Consider the following 27,175-nt stretch of genomic DNA (forward strand, 5'->3'; position numbering starts at 1 on the left):
ACTTGTGCTGGATCACAGTAAATTAAATCACTAAATGCTTGTCTACTTGACTCTTGAGTTCATGAAACATAGCAAGTAGCTGCTGTGTGATCTCAAGCTCAGAAGGTCCCCATCTGAGCTACTCTGAGCTGTTGTAGGCGTGCCTGTGGCCTCAAGAGTCTCAGTGCCTTGTCTGAGCCTAGCGCCTTCGTTGCACATCAGAGTACAGCGCCTACAGCCATATCAGGCCACCCTCGATACTTGCCTTTTCCCCCAGCCACCTGGAATCTAGTCGCTCCTTACCAGAAGAGTCGCTAAATCGAGTTGATAAAACACATTGAGTCGATCCTTACCAGATGAAGTAGATAAAATCGAGTTGTTAAAACACATAGAGTCGATCCCTACCAGATGAAGTTGATAAAATCGAGTTGATATAACACATCGAGTCGATTTATCCTTCCAGTTTGGGACACCAACACATGGTATTTTGTATCGCCATTTTGAAACAAAAGGCTCACCATAGTTGCATACAGGTGAATTAATTACCATAATTATACTACATGTACTCCATATAAATTATAGTGTACATACTGAAGTGCATGCTGGTGCTCAATTGGAGCATCTAGCAATGTGGCTCTTTACCATTTACAATATCTGAATACAATAATTTGACTTTTGACTTTGAATGATCTTTACCTAATAATAATATGTGGTAGATTATAACCCAACCCAACCCAGCATGCCATGATTCACAAAAGTTGACACTCCATAAAATTTGACGCCTACAATCATCTACTCTGCATGAAGGTATATACAAAAAGACTCGTACTAGTGATGAGAGGTTACAAAGGAGGGTTAGGAGTGACTAGTGATGAGAGGTTATAAAGGAGGTTGGAGGTGACTGTGCTCACGCGTGTTATTAATTATAGTTAATTTCAGGTGTCAGCATATCGTGCCTATTATAAAATCATACAAATGTGCAAACTAGCTACACTACAAAACCTAACATTTAAGTCTAGCAATACAGAGTACTTTTTTTGTTTGTCAATGTTCTGTTAAGAGATGTTGCTGTGCTCCACGTTGGAATACTCCACTGGATGTTCCACTGGATATCCCCCGGGTTGTTGGGGTGCCTGTTTACCACTCCCTGGCTTTGGGGGTTCGCTGCTCAGATCAATCTCGACATAGGTCAGCTAAAGTGGTGAATGTGTGTGTGTGCATAGGCAATAGTTTATACAACTGCATAAACAACATTAGCAAATCCATTAACCCAACTATTGCATGTGAAAGTCTAGAAATTGGATACCAGCTATGCATAACTATAGCTATTTCAAGCGTGGTCATTTACTATAGTATAAACTAAAGTTTAATGGTAGCTGTATTGTTATAATGTCATGCAGAATGAATGTTATTATGATCAGACATAATAACAGAAATTTGTTTACCATACAATGGACATCTGCTAAGCAAACTTGAATGTTAGCTTTCAGTAAAGAAATAAACATAAGGCCACACTAAATCACTTGTGTTTGTTTACCCCGCATATACCTAGCTACTTTTTATGGTAGGGATCACCAGGCTTAACAATTAAGAATAATCATCTCATGACGGCATGTAGAATACACCTGGCATGAGAAACAAGTGATCTATAGTTTGTGTGGCCTAGGCATAATTATAGACGGTCAGTCTATAATTAGTCTATAAATAAAAATTATTACTCTGTTTAGGCAAAATTAATGTTTTCATAGCTGTAGGTACGTGATCACCCAACAGATTAAGAAAAGGAAAGGGATTGAAAACGACAGCAGATAACGGGCCAAACGTATATGTATATAGACTTCACGCTTGTGGTTAGAAGTCCTTTGGTCTCAATCCGCGTTTCGCTTTTTAATGTGGTGTCTGTAATGGTGTCTGTAAAAGCGTTTAACTCAGCTGCTCAAAAACTCTGCTATAAGAGACGACCATTCATGCAGGCATGCGGGTATTTTTTATAAACAGTCTTTACCAGTGCGTTGTGTTGTTATTGGGGGAAATTTCGAGGTAAGCTGCCTCTTACATATGTTTTTGTCTTGATTTCATGTAATTTTCTACTTTTAACAGCCATGCTATTAACCTTAACCGTTCATGCATCAAGAAGCTTTCATTAGCACTAAATCTATTTTCCTACTTATCAGACATGAACTGGTAATAATTATATACTTTAGTTGGATTAGGATTGGCTTGCAGAAAAGGCTCCCTCTGGATCTCACCCAAGACACAAGACACAGTAATTTTGTTTTTTGGGAGTTTTGCCCTGATTTGCATACAAAGGTCCTCCCCTCCATAACTGTCTATACAGCATCTCAAACAACACTACTCGCCCTCACAAACACTACTGTATCGTACTTGTTAGTCTTACAACTTCTACTATTTTCTTTGTGCCTAGAACACAGCCTCGATTAAACCACGGGGAAACACGGATTGTACTACGAGGTAGCCTCATTTCCAATATGATCACCCTGAGGAAGCTGGTTCACAACAGCTGGGTGTAGGGGGGTCATGCGAACTTGAAGGTCTGGGGATAGTGAAACACACTAATGAATCACTGTACATTCTGTGGGCAGCAGTTAACAGTGCTAATCATAGAAATACGCGGCCTTGTCTAAATTTAGAATATGCTTGCCACAAATGGTGCAATCTGATTGGTCACTGAGAGGTTCATTCAGGGACGGAGCCAGAATTTATAGAAGGGTGCTCTCAAGGTCGACAGGCACATAGTGCCTTGAAATCCCTGGCGTGCAGCGCCAACAAATTTTGGACCGGAAGCCACACCTCCGGATTTATTGGTAATAGGGTAAAAGGGGGTATAATGATTGAGACATCTAAATGTTTCTGACCCCCTGTCTTGAGGGAGCTACATGTAAATAGCCTGTTCACTAACTACTATGGTCAATAGGATTTGCGCGTAAGCTTTTAGTGTTCAAAGTGGTTCGGGTATTACGAGACACCATTGCAATTTAACACTAATTGGCTAGTCTAGAACTTTTTTGTATTAAAATATTATTATATAGTTTATTCAAAACACTTGAGTTATTCCTGTTTTAACAGCTGTCTAGTAAATTTGTACTACAAAACATTATTTTGGTACCCACTCACTTAATACAATTAAATTCTGTGCTTATACTAACTATTGCAGTATCTCGTCAAAACAAGCCACCTAGAGAGGTACACAACATGAATACACTTACACTGGACTACTGAGTTTAAAACTATCATTGCTACCTGCTACATTAAGACAGGAGCCAAGAAACAAGGGAAGTGCACTGTAACAACTCAAAATTTGTGATCAGGCCTTTGGGTCAGAGACTTTGAACTCAACCTAAACAACTAAAAATACATCATAATATAAAGTACATTTGCAACACTGACATACACTGTACGTATATGATTGTAACTGGATATGTACTATGGATGGCATGCAGTACACGTTGTTGATACAAGTTAAAGTGCTTAGGTAACTGATGACCCATGATTAACAATTGCACAATTCATAACATAAAAACTAGTACAGGCACATAATTTTACCTAAAGTGGGTGTGTATCAAGTTAAGGCATCCTACAGTGGTCTATACACATGGTGTCCAACAGTTGGCAAGTGAACACTAATAGTCATGCACCTTTTAGTATTTAAAGTGTGTTAGATCATGCATTGTGTTAGATCATGCATAGTTATGAGTTTGATGATTCAATGCATGGCTCTATACGCTAACTTTCACTATCTATAGTACCGAAAAACAGAAAGTATAAATATCACTTTCTTCTGAAATTAAGATCAGATCGAGGCTAGTTATGACAACTGCAATTCACAGTGCATATACACTATCAAGGAAACGCTCAATCGTGTTTTCTTAAATCTACTCCTAAATACACAAATATATTGGGGTGGATCTACATATGTACAAATAAAGCTGTTTACATGACAACAAACAGCAAAACGGAGGCATTCTCGGTAACAAGGCCAAGCTGGACAAACAAACTCAAATACCCTCCAACCTAATGCAACAAGAGAGCTGCAGACAACACAATATCAGCAATCAATACAGTACAATCTACATGCAATGAATAGAGGAACTCTCTGACAGCCAAACTAAGACTACGGCAACACAAAAGTGCTATAATCTGACTAAAATGTCTTACTATTGCTAACGTGATATTCAAAAACACTACCTCCAATTAACTAAGGCAATAGATACACACTCACACACAAGAATGGAATTTATATATACAATTGCATGGCAGGTGAGTAAGCACATAATTGTATGACAATAAGTTAATTGTATTAAGGTCTGCTTGGGCAATTCACTCAATGGTAATCACATGTACAATTACTCAATTCACACAATTCACAGTGGTGTTGCTAAACAAGAAAACAGCTGCATTCAATAGCAGGAAAGTGAAAGTGATTCTAGTAAAACTGTTAGTGATATTGAATCCCCTCAGGATCCACAAAAACGAAAACACAAATTAACATTAGAGGTCAAGACAAAAACCAGTCATTAGATTGATAATTCAGTGAAAGTGGCAAGTGCATAATGCATAGGGAAGAGTTGTACTGATTATTCAGAACCAGTTATAATTATATAGTTATATCACACTGGCTAGGAAGTCTGTGCTGCATGTGCTGATATGTTTTCCCAGCCCACAGGCAATCACAAATAATAAGCTGATTGAATAAAAACTACCAAATATTTACCACTTTCCTGCAAAGCTTCCCTTCCTTCCTAAACACAACATGCACATTGAATGTGGGAGAAAAGATAAGGTCACCGATAATATGCGTACATGAATACTGTTACATGCCAATACACAGCAATGTGTTTAGTAAGGCTTCTGCTGATGGTGCTTGATTATAGAGGAACAGTTCATGCTGCTGTACAACACAGCTGGCTCAACGTACACCACACATAGCACTCACTAGTATAATATTATATTTGAATTCTTAAGTTTTACACTAATTATACACCTCATCCCATAAGTTGACACCAGAGGAGGTCCGACATGCGTGCACGAATGACTTCAAGTTTAGTGCATTGATGTCATTGCGGTCACGTGATAACGTCCACGCCAAATACTGACTAAACAGAGAAAACTACTCTATCCAATTTTGCTACACAATACAAAGGATACAGGAAACTCATTAGATCGATCAATTCTGTGAAAATGGAAGTAGCACAATGCATGGGGAGAGTTGGAAAGAGTTGTATGACAGGGAATTACCTACTAGGAACCAAGCAGTTCCTATAATTATACCACAATGACTATAAATGGCTGGGCATGACATTTTTCCGCAAACAGGCAGTCACATGCATATAATTATTATAACCTAAATGAAGCCTTGCATTGTGAAGGAAGAGCCAATTTCGCTGAGTACTATAGCCAGCATGCATGTGACTGCCTCTGGTAACATTCAGACAATATTCGATCTGTTGCAACTAGATGGGGCGTGGCTACGTTGCAACACCATACTTCTGCACGCAAAAAAACGGTACGGTATAAAAATAGTATCATGATAGCGAAATATTTCTAAAACGGTACGCTGGTTAACATACTACGCACGTACTACGTACACTTTTTACTGACCATAAATGACATACAATGTACACTACATAAAATAGTACTAGACAAGACCTCTTCCACTCACCCCCTCGCTGGCTGGTGGAACCACGTCCGGCTCTCCTTATTTCTTGGAGGACCTCTTGGGCTTGTCCACGACAGTATAGATGACTCCAGAGGCAGTGGTCTCATGCTCAATTGTGTTGGGATCCTGGACAAAACAGTAGTGCAATAAAAAGCAGTCAGAGTAATATCAAAAGTTCATCCACTCCTGGTAATTCATACCCAAGGCAGTATTCTCAAATGGTTTATCAAACAACCCTGTAATTGACTTATACCTGGAGTTTAAACTTGCAGTGAGTGCATGTACTTTACACATACCTGATACAGAGCTTCTGGTGGAGTTGGCTTTGGTTTCTTGTTCTTCTTGCCCTTTCTATCGACCATGGCGTACTGGTCCTCAGTGCCTGGGGCTGACTGGTGCTCAATGGATTTGGGGTCAGCATACAGGGAGTCAGCGGGAGGTAGGGGAGATGAGGTGCTTTCACTGTAGCAATCAAAGAACATTAATACATTCTGGTATAGGATAGGGTTAGAAGTACCGGCCAGAGCGGAACCCCAATATGCCACAACTCTTTAAACAGACATACACAGCTCACGTTAGTTTTTCAGCATTTCTTGGCTTTAACTTGCGATCCGAATCTAAAGCATAATTATAATCAAAACTAAAAAACATTTGCAATGTGAACGTTGCTAGGATTGCCAGGAAAAGAAAAGCGCGAAAAAGCGAAGAAACAAGAAATTCGGCGAGTGCATAACTCCAATCCGTTACAACTTCATTCACATGTACTGTTTCAATTTTTTGTTCGTTTTGTGCTTTTCCTGGCCAATCCTTCAGTAATTTTTATCATAATATAATTATAGTGAATTTTTTGCAAGATGTTTTACACACACAACTGCACTGTCAATCTTATGTACAACCTACTGGTTGTACTAATTAAGTTGTGACTTACAGGGAAATTGCACAAGGAAAAGAACTAAACACAAGCAAAATGTTGTAATTGCAGATTATTATATGAAAGCATAATTATTTTACTACTCAAAAACGCAGCTCCTTTTACCTTGTTTGCAGTAACAAATGTAGAAGAGTATCCCAACACCGAAACAGAACAAGAACCCAAGGAGAACCACAGTCAAAATTGCCCAAAATTTCTCTGTAATGAAATTGAAATAGAAATCTTTCATCAATTCACTTACTTTCTGCGAGTCCGTTGAGAAGAGAGGTCAAGTATCGAGCTGTCAGCAATCCACAGACAATCCCAATTGCACAAGCCAGTGCCAGTATTACAAGAATGATCACCACAATCAGCCAAACAGAAACTGAAACAACTCAATCGTTATTATGACTACACGTTCATGCAAAGACAGCAACTTTGTAGTATAATAATTTATGTATACGCGTGACTTACATGTGCATGATCTCAATCCAGTTGGTTCCCAAGTTCCATCAATGCAAGTGATTTGAGGCGAACCAATCAAATCATAGATAACCGAGGTACAGCTCAGAGTAGCAGTTGTGAGATGAGACACGTTACCGTTAGTTACATCTCCATTCAGCTGCATGGACAATCCACTGGCCATAAATAAAGAGAGGGCACTCATAGGGCATGCGTTAAAGTTGACATTGCTCTGAGTATCAACTATGGTTCCATCATACACGAGATTTGCGCGATAGCACAGATTAGTGGATGACGTGACAGGTACACAAGTCGACTGTGACGTCAGTTGTACATTGGAGGTGCTGAAATCTGATGGACGCAAGTCTCGACATACACCAGATCCTTGTTCAAACTGGATGCTAAAGTCTTCATTTCGCTCAGAGGCACAGTTTTGACCAAGAGAGAATGTGAGGCAATTCATATTTTGTAGCGTACTGTCATCAATTACAAGCGCTCGAACTATACGATACAGTACAGGTATAATGTAACAAAGCTCTCATCACAACAAATGGCATTTAGATCTTACCCATAATTTCAGCAGATACTTCACTGCTTGAATTTGCCGCATTCATGACAGTTACAGTGAAAGTATACACATCATTCTCCACTGTGTTTGCGAGATGGTACATGTAGGATGAATCAGGAACAAACTCTGCATTCCCACTACGGCCACCAGCTGAAGTGAAAGTTATGTTTGGTGTATCAATTAGGGGCGGAGTCAACTGAACTGCTGAGTCACTGCTTCTCTGAACCTGTAATGTATGAATAATTATAATTATACAAGAGATCATTCACTTACTCCCTCCATCACACTCCATGATCCACTGATAGGTAGTGATGAATTGGAACAGTCAACGAATCCAGTCAACTGAGTCAGTACAGGGGCTGAAAAATTAGCAATTGTATAATTATACAAACTCTGCATGGTGTTACTCACTTGTTATGTTGAAAATCACAGGAAAATCAATGCTACTACTGTTCAACACTCCTGGACACACAGCACTGGTAGCCACCACTCTGACTGTGTGAGACTCGGTGTAGCTTAATCCAGTCATAGTGATGCTGTTGTCAGTTACTTTCACTGAGCCACTGCCTTCAACCACACTGCCAAAAAATGTCACCCCTGTACCAAATGTCCCGTTACTGCTGACCAAAAGTGTGAATTGTCCAGTAGACTCATCAACCACTGAGTATTCCATTTGATCAACAGTTGGAGTGGAAGGACCTGTATTATATACTATAGTTAAAGGCAAATAAGAAATTAATCGTATACACTGTGTTGATAACAGATTGCATGTACACGCAATTAGAGTGCTTGTACATGCATGCACGTGTGCAAGCAGCCACCTCACCTATATTAATTTGAATAGTCAAGTTCCTAACTTGAAGGTCGGGTGTACTAGACGCTCCAGCAAAACAAGTCACTACAGCACCATCCAGCGACTCAGTGATTAATAATTCAATAGTGGACCTCCTTGTTTGCTCAGTGCGTGAGCTGATCATACTAACAGTGAATGATCCACATAAACCTTCGCTATTTGGGGAGGCTGTGTGAGTGATAACAGTATCGCAGTCCATTGGTAGAGGAGGAGTGACCCTCCAACGAGTCAGGTCGACCCCATCATGAGAACAGGTGAGGCTGACGGTAGTGTTTGGACACACTTGGAGGAACTGATCAGTCACATTGCCACCACCGCTACTGACTTCTAAACTGCTTGCAGCCTCTAATTGTCACAAGTATTAACACAAGATTAATTAACTCCAGCATATTTATAGCTTGGTGATATAATATACTTACTACTGTACTATACTTACCTGTGCCTTTTTGATGAAGGCCTAACAGCAGGGCCAAGAAAACCTGCAAAACGAGCAAAGTCTTTGAAATGTAAAGTTTATGTAAACTTACATATACAGAGACAGAGCTCATTCTCTTTCACTCACTGAGTTTCAGCAGATTGACGCTCCAAATATGCGACACCCTCTCTTTTCCAATATTCTGACCTCTAAAAATAGCGACTGCAGCGTTCACAATTATTTTTTTATGTCGCGTCCTAAATAGAGGTCAAACCACAGCCTCGATTCCAGGCCGCAAGAAACAATGTAATTTAAGCGGCCTATAATCGAGGACAGTAGAATCACCTCCAATTAGATGCGACCCTCTAAATATGCGACACCAGGACTTCAACATAATTTTTCCAGGACTTCAACATAATTTTTCAACCTCCAAAGAAACGACCTCTGGCTTTGAAAGTGTCGCTATAAGCACTACTATCTATGCTTTATGTACGGTACATACAAAAATATACTATTCAGCCAAGTCAAAAGCCTGCAAGCGATTTTAGCACTCCATACTCTACTAGAGTAATTTACCAATGACCGGACACTAGCGGTTTTCGTACACTCTATCTCGATCTCGTGACCATCAAGATTCTACAGTGATTGTAGGGTATGTAAATGTAGCTACTGTATGTGCCTTGCTGCACAACCAACTATCAAGTCTCAATCGTGCTTGCTCTAGACATGCCAGCTCAAAATAAACGACATTCGGAACACACCATGATCGTACAACTCTAGCTGTCTTCGGACGGGGCTTTTTGTATAGCGCTAGCTAGGGCTTATCTAAGCTACTATGTATGGATAGAAAGACCAGGCCTTGGGCTGCAAGCACAAACAAAATCCAGCTCTCAACTCCTTCTAGTTTTGTCAAAAAAGCTGATACAAAATGCTAGGTATGCTTTTTACATTGCGGACACGTCCTCCTATCGAATGCCATTTTCCTGTCATGCGCAGTTTATACCACATGGCAAGGAGAGAGCAAGGAGTCGCCATTTAGTTTACAGTACAGATCAGCAACCATTTAATTACAGATCAGCATCTGTAAGTTAAATTACATTTTCAGCCATTTCTCTAACTGTTAATTGTGTGTTAATTGTTTGCAGGTGTGGAATGTATCCACTGTTAGAATAGGATCATAAGATCTTCAAAATCTGCTCATGTGGGCTCTCCCCAACCATCACAGCCTGTGAGGCCAGAAAAATATAAGAAATGGACCCAAGAACGGCTGAAGTTAGCATACGATGCTGTTTTGAATGAAGAGTTAATAAGTATTCGCGAGGCAGCTGATGCGTTTGATGTTCCCAAGTCTACTCTTCATGACAGAGTATCCGGCAGAGTTCCGTTTGGTAAACTTAGTGGTTCTGTAAGATATTTGTCCGATGCGGAGGAAATGAATTTAATAAAGTTTATTAAACAGTCTGCCAAAATTGGTGCAGCTAAATCTAAGGCTGATGTCATTTCTATAGTACAGCGAGTGGTTGATGCAAAAGACATGAAAGTTAAAGTCACCAGTGGATGGTGGGAGTCCTTTAAAAGACGGCATAAAAACGAAGTGTCTCTGCGTAAGGCTGAGCCGATCTCCTATGCCAGACTTGTTGCCAATAATCCGGATATTATCAATAATTACTTTGATTATTTGGAAGATACTCTGCAGGAAAATGACCTTTTGGACAAGCCATGCCAAATTTTCAACTTTGATGAATCGGGATTTGCTTTGTCTCCTGCACCACCCAAAGTAGTGGCTGTGAAAGGTGCCAAGCATCCGTACACTGTCAACTCAGGGACAAACGCTCAGATCACAGTCTTGAGTTGTTGCTCGGCCGGTGGTACTAATATCCCTCCTCTGATTGTTTTGGCTACAAAAACTCTAAACCCTAAAATGGCAATTGGAGAGGTCCCTGGCACTGTATATAGCTCTTCTGATAATGGATGGATGACAACAGGGATATTGGACGAGTGGTTTGCCCAACACTTTTTGTTATATGCTCCTCCGGTTCGCCCTCTGCTTTTGCTCATGGATGGCCATTCTTCTCATTTTGGTCCTGCCTTTATTGAAACAGCTGTAGCCAATGACGTGATAGTGTTTTGTCTCCCTCCCAATACAACTCACTTTCTGCAACCACTGGATAATGGTCCATTTGGCCCACTATATAAAGAGGTACTGGAGGCAAGAATGCCATTCATTCTGCAACAGTAATCCAGGGAGAGTGGTAACGAAGCTACAATTCAACCAGCTTTTCAGCAGGGCATGGAGCCAGGGAATGACTATGCAGAACATTGCTGCAGGATTTCAACACGCTGGTGTCTATCCGTTCCGACGTCCAGAGGAAGAAGATTCCTCTATACAGCGTTCCTCCTTAGCCAACAGTACCAACATTAGGTACCTGCCTTTTCATACTCCAAAACAGCGCAGAAGAATTAGACCATCTCATACTATTGTCACTGGTAAGAAATCTATATAGTGTAGCATTGCATTTACTGTGTCCTCTTAGTTGGCGAGGGCAGACGTGGTCGTACCACTGCCAGAGGAGGACTCCAGTCAGATGATGAGTGTAAGAATATCTGAGTGTGTGTGTGTAGCATTGTATTCACTGTGTCTCCTTGTACACTAGTTGGCGAGGGCAGACGTGGTCGTACCACTGCCAGAGGAGGACTCCAGTCAGATGATGAGTGTAAGAATATCTGAGTGTGTGTGTGTGTAGCATTGTATTCACTGTGTCTCCTTGTACACTAGTTGGCGAGGGCAGGCGTGGTCGTACCACTGCCAGAGGAGGACTCCAGCCAGATGATGAGAGTAAGAAATCTCTTGAGTGTTTATGTTTAGCAAGTTTTTTAATGCATGTACTCTTCGTTTGTTAGCTATTGAACCGTTGCACATCAGTAATCAAGCTACTACTCAGGATTGTGTTGGTTAGTATATGTGGTAATATTGGTTTGTGAGTATTCAGCTCTAGCGCATGTCTAGAATTACTGCATGTAATTTTTTTATTCATGCACACAGCTATACAAATGAAGAAATCTCGAGTTTGTTTAAATGCTCCGCGTTCTATAATCTTAAAAATTCTAGGGAATAGCTCATCAAGCTACAAGCCGCCCTCTGTAAAGAAGACTCTTCAGCTTAAAGATGTGCTTGTGACAGGTTCTGCTCGGAGAAAAGAATTGAAGGAAAAGCAGGTGATAAAAGATGCAAAAGCCAAAAAAAGCAGAAAAAGATGAGCTTAAGAAGCAGAAGTTATTGAAGACCACAATTTCAGCTAGTCAAGCCAGTAAGTGTGTATGTTGCATGCTTCTTACATTCATCGTTATAATATATGTACAGTTACACTTAAAAAAGCTATACTTGATATTTCATAACAATTTTAAAGGTACAATAATCTCGTTTTGATTGTCACTTACACATGCAATGTAACCTATACGTAGGTTCCCAACCATCTCAACCCAAAGGTTCCAAACCCAAGAAGGCAACTAAGAAAGGTACTAGTCTAATGTACAGTATACTAACAAATAATTATGCATGGGAGCAGTACGTTTTCTTCCCCTCAGCAGCTGCAGATGTAATACAGACATGTAGGTCACATTCAGTCAAAATTTAGGGGGTATACCTGTAACTTACGATGATTGATAGATAGCCACAGTTCGTAACGCTCATCACGGTCACAGATATCATACCCTTCTTCGAATCTGATTTCAAACTTCTTACTTTCTTGCTCCGTGAATTTTTCATTAGACAACAATACTTGACCATAAGGTATTTATAGAGAGAAAACACTTACCACAAGAATCAACACCAGGCTGAGTACGACTAGACCTACATGTTTGGTCAATGACACCTTTGCGGGCACCACCTAAAATGACAAAACTTGGTTGTAGTTACATGTGCATAGTACACCAGTAATGGTGCATGTGTTAATATTATACACTATACTGTTCATTGTTATAATTATGTGCATGCTGCCATTATACCTAATTCTACAGATCTAGATGCTACGTCACAAGAGCGAGACAAATGTAAGTTGTCGCAACTTCCAATAATTCCATGCATACGTACCTATACGTAGGTTCCCAACCATCTCAACCCAAAGGTTCCAAACCCAAGAAGGCAACTAAGAGAGGTGCCGGTGGTACGTACGTGTACGTAGAGCTATGCATATAGCTATGTTTATTGATATACGTGTATATGCAAAATGCATATATTATGTAAGCAGTGGGCTCTATTAGAAGTCATGGTGTATATCACATTCATGCAAGCAGATTATTATAATAGTGTTTTAAATCTTTGCCTTTCCACTGGCACAGATGCTGCAGTACCGAAAGGCTCTGTTGGGAATCCAGATGCTGCAGTACCGAAAGGCTCTGTTGGGAATCGTAAGTTGCTCATTAATTTTGTGTTTAACAAGTAAACTGTTTCTGTTTCTGTATGCACATTGATAACCATCTTCTACATTTTGTTTCCTAGTCCTCAGTCAAGGAAATGGGTGAAGTGCGATTCCTGTAACGAATGGTACCACTGTTTGTGTGCGAAAATTAGCAGCAAAACAGCAGAGACAAAGTCATATGTTTTCAATTGTGTTTTATGCAAGTGATGATTGAGTTTTTTGTTTGTTTGATGAGAAATTTGTTGTATATTAAAGCTAAAAAGCTGGTGAAACTCCGTAATTTCCAAGTGTATAGTTGATAATGGGCGTGTCCGCAATGTAAAAAGCATACCTAGTGTTTTGTATCAAATTTTTTGACAAAAGTAGAAGAGGTTGAGAGCTGAATTTTGTTTGTGCTTGCAGCCCAAGGCCTGGCCTTTCTATCCATACATAGTAGCTTAGATAAGTCCTAGCTAGCGCTATATAAAAAGCCCCGTCCGAAGACAGCTAGAGTTGTACGATCATGGTGTGTTCCGAATGTCGTTTATTTTGAGCTGGCATGTCTAGAGCAAGCACGATTGAGACTTGATAGTTGGTTGTGCAGCAGAGCACATACAGTAGCTACATTTTCATACCCTACAACAGGGCCGTAGCCACCAACTTTAGAGTGGTCAGGTTGTTATGAAATGGAACAAATCGGCACGCTATGCGAGCCAAATTTTTTTGTCACGCCCATTTCCGGTATCGTTGGTAACGCCCCTTCTCTACTGGCTATCTGCTGTACTAGATTCTGTTCAGCTTTAAAGCTTAGCCCTAACACAAATGTTACAGAACACAACATCTTGATTCTTATCATGATGGAGAAACAGCAAAGTTGTAATGGCAAGACCACAGAACTGGTTTGGACTTTCCAAATGATCGCTTGGGGAACAAAAAATGGTTAGCTGGATGGTGAGCTTGGTCTGGAAGACTTGGAAGGGATTCTCTCTCGCCATAGCAATGATAGCATGTAGACTAATAGTCTTGATCACTTATAGTTCTAGCATGCTTGCATGTTTTGCACTGCAGAAGAAGTTCACTGCATTTTTTGTCAATTATGTGTTTACTGTAGTGACGACCATTGCCTATTAACTTCGAAAAAGTGGTCCGGTTGAAACCTGACTAACCGGACTGGTGGCTACGGCCCTGGTTACAATCACTGTAGAATCTTGATGGTCATGAGATAGAGTGTACGAAAACCGCTAGTGTCCGATCATTGGTAAATTACTCTAGTATAATTAGAGTAAGTAACCTATCTTCGCCAGATACCTATAATCGGCGGCTATTGCTCGAAGCACAAGACGATTTTGCACAAAACTAACTACATGGACCTACAGATGGGTAAGAAAGTAACAGCTCCCAAAAATTTGGAAAGAATAACTCGCTTGCGGACGGAGTGGTGGTCATGAGAATTGAGCTGCCGAATTGATCAATTGTCGTCTGTGAGACATTTATCTCCGTCTTTGCACGCTTATTATTATTATTATTATTATTATGTGAACTTTACAGCTATGCACAAAAGAAAGTAAGTGAAAATTATTGGGTGAGAGGAAATAGCTGACAGACTTACTCCAACATTGGAGCAGCTGATGTATATTATATAATCTATAGAGTGATAAGTATAGTTAACAGAGGATCCTATATATGACATTTAGAGCATGGGCAAACCATATGAAATGAACATAAGTTATTTGTGTCAAAGTTTTCTAGAAAATCTGACACTAAAAAGTCCGAAGTCTTTTTCTTGATTGTTCCTAGAGATGAATCTAGATTTATTAAATTCGACGGCAATTTATTCCATACTTTTGCAATTCTAATGAAGTAGAAGTGTCTTGAATAGTTATTTCTAGCAAATTTAATTTGAAGGGAATGGCCTGAGCAGCCTGCCCTGGTTTTGGATGAAGTGAAAGATACTAGTTCTCTTATATCGTCCGACTGCTGCTGCATACATTTCACAATAAACATGATATCTTGCAGTTCAAACCATCTCATGAGGGGCAATAACTTTAATTTGCAGAGTCTTGCTTTGTAGTCTGATACATAATCATTAAGGATATATTTTGTGGCTCTGCGTTGCACTTTTTCTAGTGACTTGATATCCTTTATTAATTTAGGTCTCCACAACTGCGAGCAATATGTTAAGTGAGTTCTGACAAGAGACAGATATAATTGTTTCTGTTTCAATTAGTTGAATAGTTTGTTGGAATGATCCTTCTAATAAGATTATTAAGTACTGAAACTACCAGCACTAAACAACTCTAACTAGTGAGCACTACTTGCAGGCAAAGCAGCGTTAGCTGCAGATCGAGCCCCACCCAGCTAGGCATGACAAATATTTTGCAAAAAATAATGCTGATTCAGCAACAATTGTGCACAGTCAGCAATAATTAAAGGGATTAGCCTCGATTCCAGGCCGCACTGAAGATTATGTGCATAATAATTATTATTGCTGAATCAGCATTATTTTTTGCAAAATATTCGTCATGCCTAGCTGGGTGGGGCTTAGCCTCGACTCCAGCCCCTTGAATAGTGGGGCTCGATCTGCAGCTAACGTAGTCTCATGAATCAGCCGCCGTTCTTTTGGAACCACCGTCTGAGCACTCTTGTCATCGTTTTATGTGCCAAGACGGAATTCCGTCTTGACCAATCAAATTGCAGAAGTCCAGTCAGGTGATGAACTTGGAGGCAGCAAAGAACTGCACTTTGCTCAACGCATTTGGATAATCATTACGCATGCATTACGCATGGTAAACACTTCATACATAGAAGCTGCTACGAAGCATAAGCAAGGCAAGCAGGGGTCCTTGGGCACAGATTTAGCACCACAGCAAAACACAAGTAGAGAGAGATGCCTTCGCTTGGCAATTTGTATAACAATTAGGAAATATGTGTGGGCGTAAGATCACGAATTTAATTACATTCCATTGGTTTTGTGAGCAATCAACATTCCATTTTGAAATGACTTCATGACAAGAGTGCTCAGACGGTTCCAAAAGAACGGCGGCTGATTCATGAGACTACAGCTAACGTAGCCTCGGTCCCAGGCCGATTTTTTTTTAATAGAACGAAGTTGAAAAACACGGCCTGGTATTGATTGTATCTGGGCGTGGCAGGAACAGGAAACAAAAGCAGAGATTCTTTACATTTTGTTTCCTGCTTTTTTTCTGTAATACTAAAGGTGTACGTAGAGGCATTTTACTCCCGTAAAAGTTACAGTAATTTAGCTCCGTGTCATGTTCTCAATTTATAGCTAGCTAGCTATGGCATGCAACACATTGTCTTGTTTGAAGCAAGATGGCCTCACTCTCATGGCAGAACAGGCCCAGGCTCTCAAGCTCCTGTTTGAGGGAAGGGACGTGTTTATCTGGTTCCCAACAGGGTATGGCAAGTCTCTCTGCTATATCAGTTGCTACCCTTTTTAATGGACTACAAGCTAGGTAGGACCAAGGCTCCTCCTGTTGACAAAAGTGTTGTTCTTGTTAATTGTCTCTCCCCTTGTATCTCTCATCATGAGACTCATGATTGACCAGATCAGGAGTCTAAACAATAGAGGTGTTTCTGCTGCCATCCTCAGTAGCAATAAAGGAATCGACAAAGATTTGGTTGCCACTGCCAAAGAAGTGTCTTCTGGGAAGTATTTCCTGCTGTATACTGCCCCAGAGGCTGTTGTTGAAGACCACTGTTGGAGGATTCATTTTTTGTTGTACCACAAGTCAATTTGTTTTTATGTATTAAAAAACCACGCCCAGATCACGCCCAAATACAATCAATACCAGGCCTAGTAGGCGACCTAGCGTTCAATTGGAGACGGATCGGCCTGGGGTCGAGGCTACAGCTAACGCTGCTTTGCCTGCAAATAGTGCTCACTAGTTAGAGTTGTGCCAAGAAGTATTGTTTAGTGCTGGTAGTTTCAGTACTTAGTAAGCGTGCAAAGACGGAGATAAATGTCTCACTGACGATAATTGATCAATTCGGCAGCTCACTTCTCATGACCACCACTCCGTCCGCAAGCGAGTTATTCTTTCCAAATTTTTGGGAGCTGTTACTTTCTTACTCATCTGTAGGTCCATGTAGTTAGTTTTGTGCAAAATCCTCTTGTGCTTTGAGCAATAGCCGCCGATTATAGGTATCTGGCGAAGATTGGTTACTTACTCTATAGTAAAATAATGATGCCAGAAGCAATGAGCGATTTTAAGCGTATTCATGAGATTATTTATTACTTGCTATACTGGGTAGATCTACATGTACAAGAGATCAATTGCAATCGTCAATCTGCTGAAACTCAGTGAGTGAAAGAGAATGAGCTCTGTCTCTGTATATGTAAGTTTACATAAACTTTACATTTCAAAGACTTTGCTCGTTTTGCAGGTTTTCTTGGCCCTGCTGTTAGGCCTTCATCAAAAAGGCACAGGTAAGTATAGTACAGTAGTAAGTATATTATATCACCAAGCTATAAATATGCTGGAGTTAATTAATCTTGTGTTAATATTTGTGACAATTAGAGGCTGCAAGCAGTTTAGAAGTCAGTAGCGGTGGTGGCAATGTGACTGATCAGTTCCTCCAAGTGTGTCCAAACACTATCGTCAGCCTCACCTGTTCTCATGATGGGGTCGACCTGACTCGTTGGAGGGTCACTCCTCCTCTACCAATGGACTGCGATACTGTTATTACTCGCACAGCCTCCCCAAATAGCGAAGGTTTATGTGGATCATTCACTATTAGTATGATCAGCTCACGCACCGAGCAAACAAGGAGGTCTACTATTGAATTATTAATCACTGAGTCGCTGGATGGTGCTGTAGTGACTTGTTTTGCTGGAGCGTCTAGTACACCCAACCTTCAAGTTAGGAACTTGACTATTCAAATTAATATAGGTGAGGTGTACGTAAATGCATGCACATGCACTTTATTAAATTACATTTGCATGTACAATATATAGAACCTCGATTATCCTGACAGATTAACCTGACACCTTAAGCTCCGTTTACACGAGGCCTTTAATCCGGTATCATAAAATTTTAGGCCCCCCATGAGATTGGGCCCCCCCCGGGCCTAGAATTTTAACATTTTAGGCCCCCTCTTAAAATTTTTGGCCCCCCATTAACAGCACAACAGCGGTAATATTATGTGACAGTGCATTCTCAAAATACACCAATACAGTCTTCTATGGTCTTCACAGTCTATGCAGTGCCAGTTACTGAATGCAGCTCTCCTCACACACACACATTTCATGCATGTACAGTAGTATATACCACTGGTCTCACAGCCATCACACTGCACCATGTCATTCTATGAATCAGGCCTCATGCAGCACGAAGCACATAGGTGCCAACTGTCCCGAATTGATCAGGACTGTCCAAGATTACCCTTGTTCTGAAAGGAAACTGCTATTGTGATTCCACCATGATACAACAGTTTCTCTCTTGACTTCTATCTGTGATTCCACATTACTTGAGAGCTGAGCCAGTGATGCTATTGGGGCATCCCCACAACAATTTACATCTTCTATGTATAGGAAAACATGGAGGAAGATATGAATTGTTGTCTTTGCACTGAAATTGTGTGTTTTATACTTTTTTGTCCTGAAATTTGGCTGAGAAAGTAAGCACGAAGTTGCAAATAATTATGGCGATAGCTACACTGTTAAAAATGGTGTGTTAATTAACACGCATTTAGTGTGCTCGTTGCACTGTTTAAGTTTAACACACTGAGATGTGTTGATCAACACACACTCTGGAGTGTGTTAATCAACACTGGTGGTAGTGTGCTCACATGACATGCATATAAGTGTTTACATAGCATGCACTGTATAGGTAATGTGCTCACATGACATGCATATAAGTGTTACAAGTACATCACATTGTCATAGCAACAAGAGACATTGCATTGATACAGCATACTTCAAATTAAATGATTAACAGTGAACGAAGTAAAACATCCTATGACTAATCTATCTAAGAAAGTGTACAAAATAGTTACATCGTTTGGTACCCTCTGCATGTTTGATTTCTGCTCCCTCGCAAAGATTTGACAACATTAACAGCGCTCCACCTATAATAGAAAATTATTATTCCTGAATAACAGAATTAATTTCTCACCTAAACAGCAGCGTTACAATCAGCTTCAGAGTGATTGACGTCCAACTTTATGACGGACCTTTTTTCTATGTACATAAAACAAGACATGGCTGTAATTAATTAATCACTAGTTCATTCTTACCTTTTGTGCTGATGACTTGATACTTCTGCTCTCCTTTAGAGCAAAGAACAGCACGGTGTGAAGGGACTTAACTTGACAAAAACCTCATAATTATATTATCTATAGAAGATTAACATCTTTACAATTTAAAAACTCACCTAAACAGTAGCATCACAACAGCTTTAGAGTGGCTGGAAATTGACCTTCAACTTAATGCCCGTTTGTTTCTACATGAGCACAGTTATTTACCATAATTGCAATTAATAAGTTCACTCTTACTTTATGACTTGAAAACTTCTCTTCCCCTTGAACTCTGAATGCATAGAACAGTACGGGTCTAAAGACTTCTCAAAGGATCAGGACTAGACTTGGTAGTGGACTTGATCAAAAAGAAAAGCAGCTGCTCTGAAGATTGCTACGGCAACTGCACTGCTGCGCATGCGCATTCTATAATTAGTTTATCTGTTCTATAATTAGATAGCAGGAAAATTGATCATGTGATCCAGAGCCAGTGGCCACATGGTACAAGATGAGACAGAGAATGCAGCAGTAGTCTTTCCAGGCTGCTCTGAGAGCCAAGAGAACAGCAGGATATACTAAAGATAAGTTAAAAAGTTGATATATTCAGTATGCAAATTCTCTCAAGCCCCCATTGTCAATTTTATACACTGGACCAAGCTATATATAATATTATATGAACTGATTTTCTCTTAGCTGGCTCCCATTTGTTATAGCAGCATTGAAATGTAGTATTATTACACCACTGTACTCATACTCATATAATTCTCTGTGCAGGTGCAGCTGGCTGTGGTTTACTCACAAGATTAACTGCTATAGTAACTTGAAACCTTTAATATGTTTTTGTTTAATGGTTATCCATAAAAGTTTGTTGCGTAGATATTTGTTGTTATCGATTATAAGTTTTATAATTGTGACATAATCTCTGGGCTGTTTTGCCTGTACAGTGGTGTAAAAAGCATAGTGTGTATGAATTACAGTTGGGCCTAGGGTATCAGTGTGTTCCTTTACGTGAAGTGTGTGTGTTACGTTACACACTACTCAGTTGGTGTGTTCTGTTAACCCACTTCGTGTGTTAGTGAACACTGGGGTGCTCATTAACACACACTGACATTCACCAATAAAATTTAGTGTGTTGATTAACACCCCGTTTTTAACAGTGTATACAACAACATCGATTGTCTTACAGGCAGATCCAACATTGCAGAGCTGCATCAAAGCTCTTATAGGTAAAGCGCATGAGTAACTTGAAAGGTAAATCTTCCTTCACTTTGATAGAATAATAATGCAAACATTTTTGCTACTTTGATACAGAGTCTTTGCATGCATGCAGTCTCTTTGATGCTTTGTCAACTAATAGAGCTAACCTTACCATATTATTATATCTCTTTGACTTCGTTCTATCGTGCAGAAAAGGATAGCAGAAGAGGGGGGCCTAGAATGTTAACAGTTTGGACCCCCTGGGGGGCCTAAACTGTTAACATTCTAGGCCCGGGGGGCCCAAAATTTTAAAATTCTAGGCCCGGGGGGGCCTAAACATGGGGGGGCCCAAAATTTTATGACACCGGGTTGGAATCCGGATTAAACCTAACCGCGTTCGTGTAAAAGGCCCTTATCCGGTTCTAATCCGGATTAGCCAACCCACCTTTGGAGGTGGTTCAGATTGTGTCAGAAGCGGTTTAGCTGTGAGTTAGCCTCGATCCCAGGCCGATCTGTCTCTAATTGAACGCTAGGTCGCCTCCTCGGCCTGGTATTGATTGTATCTGGGCGTGACTTCGTTATTATTATTAAGTCCATGTGGTCAAATGAAAATTGAATAAAATTAATGATGGCTTCTAAGTTTGTTCTTTGTAGGTTATGTTACAGCACTGATGCCATACAAAACAGAAGATATAAACATTTGTTCAGCAGTAAGGCTCTCAAAGAAGATATTCCAGGGAGGCTCAGTCTTGCATTGGATCTGCCTGTTAGTGATTCAGATGGCCTGTCAAAGATTGTCTGTCTTTCAAGAAGATAGAGTCCATAGAGGTGTTCAGGCTCCTGGCCAGACGTAGCTACCAGAAACAAGTGTCCAAAGAGCAGCTCCCTAGTAGTCCAGTAAGATCAGCCCCTAAGAAAAGGACTAAGGACACGAGTGGTTCCGATGCATCTCCTTTCACTGTGAGCTCGCGTCCATCAGCAAAGAGGAGTACCATCGGGGTTTGAGGAAAAAGGCTTGCTTTTACTCCTGCACAAAGTAGGAAATTTTTAATGTGACAGTGTTGTAAATAAAATTATTTTTTTAGCTCACATTGATGGTCCACATAATGCCAGTGCCTCGACATAATCTGCAATCGCTGTGGAGCTAGAGGGTAGGTCAGAAACTATCCAGTTTGCAGCCAACATTGGAGCACCAGGAGGGGCAAATGCTCTAAGCTCACCTAGGTGTGCATAGGCAGGACGAAAGTCAGAGCTCCTACAGAACATACATAATAATCACAACGGGAGTTATTAATAACTTGCCACTTGTAAACACAGTGTGCTTCGTCCACAGCTATTGCCACTAAAGAGGAATTGAGTGGAGGCTCTAGTAATAGCATCCTCCAACGATAGTCTTCAACAACAGCCTCTGGGGCAGTGAACAGCAGACGGTACTTTCCATCCGACACATCTTTGTTAGTGGCAACAAGACTTCTGTCGATTCCCTTATTTAATACTACTGAGGATGGCAGCAGAAACACCTCTAGTGTTTAGACTCCTGACCTGGTCAATCATGAGAGACACAAGGGGAGAGATGACAAGAACGGACATCCACAAGAACTACACTTCTGGCGACAAGAGGACCCTTAGTCCTACCAAGCTTGTAGTCCATCAAGAAGGGTAGCAATTGATAGCACAGAGACTTGCCATACCCAGTTGGGAACCACACAAAAACGTCCCTTCCTTCTGACAGGAGCTTGAGAGCACGGACCTGCTTTCCTTGAGGATCAGTCCTTCTTGCTTCACACAAGACAGAGCATATGCTAATGCTTCTTGGATATCAAAAGACGTTGAAATTGCCATAGTATAGTAGCTAGCTAGCTTTACGGAGCTATTCATGAGATTACAATTATTTTTACGGAGTAGGTGCTCATACATACACCATTAGTGTTAAGTCGCTCAGGAATTCGCTCTTTTTTAGCGAATACCTGAGCGAGGTGGAGCCAATAAGAGCACGCTCAGATACACGCCCAGATACAATCAATACCAGGCCGAGGAGGCGACCTAGCGTTCAATTAGAGACGGATCGGCCTGGGATCGAGGCTAGCTGTGAGTAAGCACAAATGGCTAATTCTGAGGTGTTGTACATGTTCGTGGGTGTTTCTAGAGTAAGCCTGTAGCTTCCTATCAGTCCAATGTTTACGCAAATGAAATTAATGGTCATTTTACTATGCCCACTACTCAGAAAAATCTGACCCGGATTCGACCCGGATTAGGTGTCGTGTAAACGGGGCTTTAGTTCCAGCTGAGGCAGGCCGGATAATCGAATGGATAAACTATGTCTTGATCCACTCAAATGGGCATCTGCGCATGCGATAACATGCCTGTGTCTATGGTAATAGCTGTTAAGTGTGCATGCATGTGAGTTATCAACATAGGTGTAAATGTATTTGCCTTTAACTACAGTATACCGGCCATTTGGTTTGGCACAGATTGCTAGCTAGATGTTTACTACACAAAAAACTTACCCTGAAATGCGGCCACTCGCTATTCTGTATACCAGTTTTGGCTGCCCTAAACTAGGTTTTAATGTACGTTTAATATGGCTGTTTTGGGTGAAATTAGATTACACGGAAATAGAGAGCATAAATTCATGCTTCATTATCCAGACAGAACCGCCAAATTAGTCATTATGTGGATACGGTATATATAAAGCTGACTGCATGTGTATTTGCATTCCAGACGTAACTGCTCAACGGTTGACTGCATGTGTATTTGCATTCCAGACGTAACTGCTCAACGGTTGCATGCAACGAAAACTATAAGCTTTTCTAGTCATGTTCTCTTGGATTTTGAGTGATTCGTGGATTTGCAAACTAACTTTGTTCTCCAGTTATTTACTTACAGTGAGTTGCAGTTCGCACAGTTTCTATTCACCTTATGAGTTAGCCTTGCACTCAAGCACTAGCTTTTTGTTAGCTACAAGAGTCAGAAAAGAGCTACAAAGCTGCTGCCAGAGCTATTATGAACTTTAACCTATTGCGGATACACCCTTCTTGAGATCCTGAGACAGAATACAATTTCATGCATGGGCAATAATACAATATCCTTTTGTCTCACTACTGTCACAGGCCCTCCTTCCACTCCAACTATTGACGGTATGGAGTATTCAGTGGTCGACTCACCTACCGGACAATTCAGATTCTTGGCAAGCAGTAGCGGAACATTTAGGACAGGGGTCATTATTTCTGCCAGTGTAGTCGGAGGCAGTGGCTCAGTGGTTGTTACTGACAACAATATTATTGTGATTGGACTGAGCTACACCGGGTCTCACACAGTCAGTATTGTGGCTACCAGTGCTGTGTGTCCAGGAGTGCTGAACAGCAGCGTCACTGTTGTTTCTGTGGTGTTTAACATAAGAAGTGAGTAGAACACCAGACTGAGAGTTTGTATTCTTTACAGTAGCTAATTTTCAGCCCCTGTACTGACTCAACCCACTGGATCCGTTGACTGTTCTAATCCATCGCTGCCAATCAGTGGATCATGGAGTGTGGTGGAAGGCGTAAGGGAATGATCTCTTACAGTACATGACTGTCCAATTATGGATGTATACACATCACTCACAGGTTCAGAGCAGCAATAACTCGGCAGTTCAGTTAGCTCCTCCCCCAATTGGTACACCAACCATAACCTTTACTTCTTCAGCAAGGGGTCTCAGTGGCAGTGCAGTCTTTGTTCCTGATTCATCCTACCAGCTCACAGACACAGTGGAGAATGATGTGTTCACTTTCACTGTGACTGTGACTAATGCGGCTGGATCAAGCAGTGAAATGTCTGCTGCAGTTGAGGGTAAGCTTTTTATTTCTTCTTTTGCTGTGATGAAAACCTCTTTGATGCCCATCTTGCATACAAGCACTGTATTATTATATAGTTACCCCGTTCATCGTTGATGAGAGTACGCTGGAAACAATGAATTGCCTCACATTCTCTCTCAGTCAAAACTGTGCCTCTGAGCAGAGTGGAAACTTTGTCATCAAGTTTGAACAAAGAAATGGTGTTTGTCGAGACTTGGTTCTATCAGATTTCAGCACATCCACCATACAACTGATGCCTCAGTCGGCTTGCGCATACGTGGCTTCATCCACTAACCTGTGTTATCGTGCAACTCTGATGTATAATGGAATAATAACTGACACTCAGACTAATCTCAACTTTGCTGCGTGTCCTATAAGTGTTCTTAATTCTTTCCTGGCAGATGGTGTTTCCTACCAGCTTGACGGAGAAGTCACTAGCGGCAACGTGTCTCACCGTACAACTGCTACTTTAAGCTGTACTGAAACTTTTGCTTCAGTATCTGGAGCAGCTGTGGTGACATGTGTTGACGGTCAGTGGAACAACATGGGCATACAGTGGTGTTCTAGATCATGTGCAGGTAAACATTACAATGTCATATTAATTTAATTATGTGCTTTTCAGAAACTACTGCCATATCTGTAATCGTGACTTTCCTGCTGACCCTGGCTCTAGGAATCTCCATTGGTGTCCTCTTTGTGTTAGCAGTGAACAAGTACAGGAAGTCTGAGAAGGTGACTCTGCAAACTGAAACTGAAATGGGACAACCACCAGTCGCAATATACGAGGACCTGGATGTCGTTAAACCTGACCCTCGTACTCAGGGAAACCTTGCTTATGGACATGTACATGCAGTTAGTTAGTTTCGAATAAAACAGTGAGTCACCGTCAGTATGTTAAAATTTAAATATCGTTTTTAGTCATAGGACCAGTGTAGTAATGTGCATAGTGTTTACTTTTAGTTGTGTTAATTAACTCATGTCCTGTGGTTAACTTTATTTCCTGTATTGTACTTTTCTGTTATTGTGGTTTCTGTTCGTTAGTAGGTTCTTTCTGTATAGTTGTTCTTTGTTCCCTTTGTGCCTAGCTATAGGGGCCCGCTCCAGGTGGCTCTTTGTGTATGGGAGCCTCTGCTCCACTGCCTTTTGTCTTGTACATACTTATACCTTTGTTCTTGTACATTTTATCAGTTGTTGAATACGATTTCACTAAACTCAAATGTCTGCATGAACCTGCGACATAACAATTGGCGACGAGGATTACAACGGCAACCAAACCAAGTACTACCCCATGGCTCATCTCTCAATCGGCACTATTGGCTCCTTCCAACCCAGCACGGAGGATTGGAAAGCGTATATAGAGCGACTTCAACTCTTTTTTTGTCGCTAACGGCATTGATGACGCAGACATACGTCGTGCAACTCTCCTCACTGTGTGCGGACCGTCAACGTATGGACTCGTCCGTGATCTACTTGCTCCCGCAGCTCCTACCGAAAAAACATTCGAAGAACTTGTTGTTCTGGTTCAGGAACACCAGCAGCCTACACCCTCACCCATCGTCGAGAGGTACACCTTCTTTACAAGAGTACAACACTCAGGAGAAACGATCAATGACTATGTGGCCCAGCTCCGCAAGATTGCTAAACACTGCCAGTTTGGCAAAACCCTCAACGACATGCTCCGAGACCGCATTGTTTGTGGATGTCGAGACAAGAAGCTCCAGTACAAGCTTTTGGCTGACCCTGCACTCACCTTTGACAGCGCTCTGGCTGTTGCAAAGGCATCTGAACTAGCTGATCGTGGCACCAGAAATCTCTCTGGACAGGACGCGTCTGTAAACCGTCTATTGGACAACCGTCGACGCAAGCCTCCACCCCCTCGGGAGAAACCTCCCTCAATTGGCCCAACCAAGAGTTTATGATAGAGAGAGAGTATCGAACGTAGGCATACTGTACATCAGATGTATGCGGAGAGTAACGTGACTTCCTGTATCTGTCACAAGCTTGGAATTTGCACACTGACCAATCCAAGCGTGGGTGATGTAATCTATCAACCCATCCAAGTGTGGGTGATGTAATCTACTTTCTTGATAGATTACATCACCCACACTGGATTGGTCAGTGTGCAAATTCCAAGCTTGTGTATGGCGCGCCATGTGTTTCAATAACAATGTCTGCATATACATAGGCATGTCCTGGTGTGAATATACCGACATAGCATGCACATGCAATGATCGCCTTATGCAGTGATCATGTCTGCACATGCAACCATTAGTCTCTGCACATGCAGTGATCATGTCTGCACATGCAACCATTAGTCTATGCACATGCAGTGATCATGTCTGCACATGCAACCATTAGTCTCTGCACATGCAGTGATCATGTCTGCCATGCAACCATTAATCTCTGCACATGCAGTGATCATGTCTGCACATGCAACCATTAGTCTATGCACATGCAGTGATCATGTCTGCACATGCAACCATTAGTCTCTGCACATGCAGTGATCATGTCTGCACATGCAACCATTAGTCTCTGCACATGCAGTGATCATGTCTGCACATGCAACCATTAGTCTCTGCGTGTGCAGTGATCATGTCTGCACATGCAAAATGTGTTCCAGCCGAGT

The 27,175-nt window shown here is 41.2% G+C and overlaps 3 protein-coding genes and 1 long non-coding RNA gene across 6 annotated transcripts; 2 read left to right on the top strand and 2 right to left on the bottom strand.

Moving 5' to 3' along the window:
* Window positions 1-763: 763 nt before the first annotated feature.
* LOC135344303 (uncharacterized) lies at window positions 764-9,037 on the bottom strand. Its single transcript, XM_064541473.1, has 12 exons — window positions 8,886-9,037; window positions 8,423-8,794; window positions 8,008-8,307; window positions 7,870-7,955; window positions 7,597-7,822; window positions 7,041-7,529; window positions 6,829-6,951; window positions 6,693-6,785; window positions 6,231-6,273; window positions 5,953-6,118; window positions 5,660-5,782; window positions 764-1,172 (listed from the first exon to the last, which is right to left on the bottom strand). The coding sequence occupies exons 1-11, from the start codon at window positions 8,995-8,997 to the stop codon at window positions 5,696-5,698; spliced, it is 2,097 nt and encodes a 698-aa protein (XP_064397543.1). The 5' UTR covers window positions 8,998-9,037; the 3' UTR covers window positions 764-1,172; window positions 5,660-5,695.
* A 281-nt stretch (window positions 9,038-9,318) lies between these two features.
* Window positions 9,319-13,521, top strand: LOC135342799 (uncharacterized). The gene is given in 10 exon segments (XM_064539678.1): window positions 9,319-9,516; window positions 10,010-11,055; window positions 11,057-11,351; window positions 11,399-11,458; window positions 11,519-11,578; window positions 11,641-11,700; window positions 11,766-11,816; window positions 12,965-13,027; window positions 13,203-13,271; window positions 13,363-13,521. Coding segments are annotated over 9 exon segments (1,440 nt in total). The 5' UTR covers window positions 9,319-9,516; window positions 10,010-10,296; the 3' UTR covers window positions 13,386-13,521.
* Window positions 13,522-16,335: 2,814 nt separating this feature from the next.
* LOC135344348 (uncharacterized) lies at window positions 16,336-26,445 on the top strand. 2 transcript variants are annotated; one of them, XM_064541556.1, is made up of 8 exons: window positions 16,336-17,620; window positions 17,669-17,711; window positions 17,803-18,174; window positions 23,827-24,117; window positions 24,172-24,257; window positions 24,322-24,544; window positions 24,627-25,127; window positions 25,172-26,445. In XM_064541556.1, exons 1-8 carry the CDS (start codon window positions 17,600-17,602, stop codon window positions 25,408-25,410), a joined length of 1,776 nt encoding a protein of 591 aa, XP_064397626.1. In that variant the 5' UTR covers window positions 16,336-17,599; the 3' UTR covers window positions 25,411-26,445. The 2 variants fall into 2 exon arrangements, with proteins under 2 accessions (XP_064397626.1, XP_064397615.1); XM_064541545.1 differs by having other exon boundaries at window positions 16,337-17,711.
* Window positions 19,145-20,675, bottom strand: LOC135337715 (uncharacterized). 2 transcript variants are annotated; one of them, XR_010395311.1, is made up of 5 exons: window positions 19,778-20,675; window positions 19,657-19,725; window positions 19,520-19,602; window positions 19,399-19,463; window positions 19,145-19,351 (listed from the first exon to the last, which is right to left on the bottom strand). It is a non-coding gene; the product is annotated as an uncharacterized LOC135337715 (long non-coding RNA). The 2 variants fall into 2 exon arrangements; XR_010395283.1 differs by having other exon boundaries at window positions 19,520-19,725.
* Window positions 26,446-27,175: the final 730 nt, after the last annotated feature.

The sequence above is a fragment of the Halichondria panicea genome, chromosome 1 (assembly GCF_963675165.1).
Source record: "Halichondria panicea chromosome 1, odHalPani1.1, whole genome shotgun sequence".
In the NCBI taxonomy this organism is placed as follows: Eukaryota; Metazoa; Porifera; class Demospongiae; order Suberitida; family Halichondriidae; genus Halichondria; species Halichondria panicea.

Coding starts and splice junctions, on each gene's coding strand:
- LOC135344303 (XM_064541473.1), bottom strand. CDS start 8,997: ATGAGCTCTGTCTCTGTATATGTAAGTTTACATAAACTTTACATTTCA. Junction 7,823..7,869: donor CATGGAGTGTGATGGAGGGA/GTAAGTGAATGA, acceptor CATACATTACAG/GTTCAGAGAAGCAGTGACTC. Junction 6,119..6,230: donor AGAAATGCTGAAAAACTAAC/GTGAGCTGTGTA, acceptor TGATTGCTACAG/TGAAAGCACCTCATCTCCCC.
- LOC135344348 (XM_064541545.1), top strand. CDS start 17,600: ATGAGCTCTGTCTCTGTATATGTAAGTTTACATAAACTTTACATTTCA. Junction 24,118..24,171: donor TGTGGTGTTTAACATAAGAA/GTGAGTAGAACA, acceptor GCTAATTTTCAG/CCCCTGTACTGACTCAACCC. Junction 25,128..25,171: donor GTGTTCTAGATCATGTGCAG/GTAAACATTACA, acceptor TGTGCTTTTCAG/AAACTACTGCCATATCTGTA.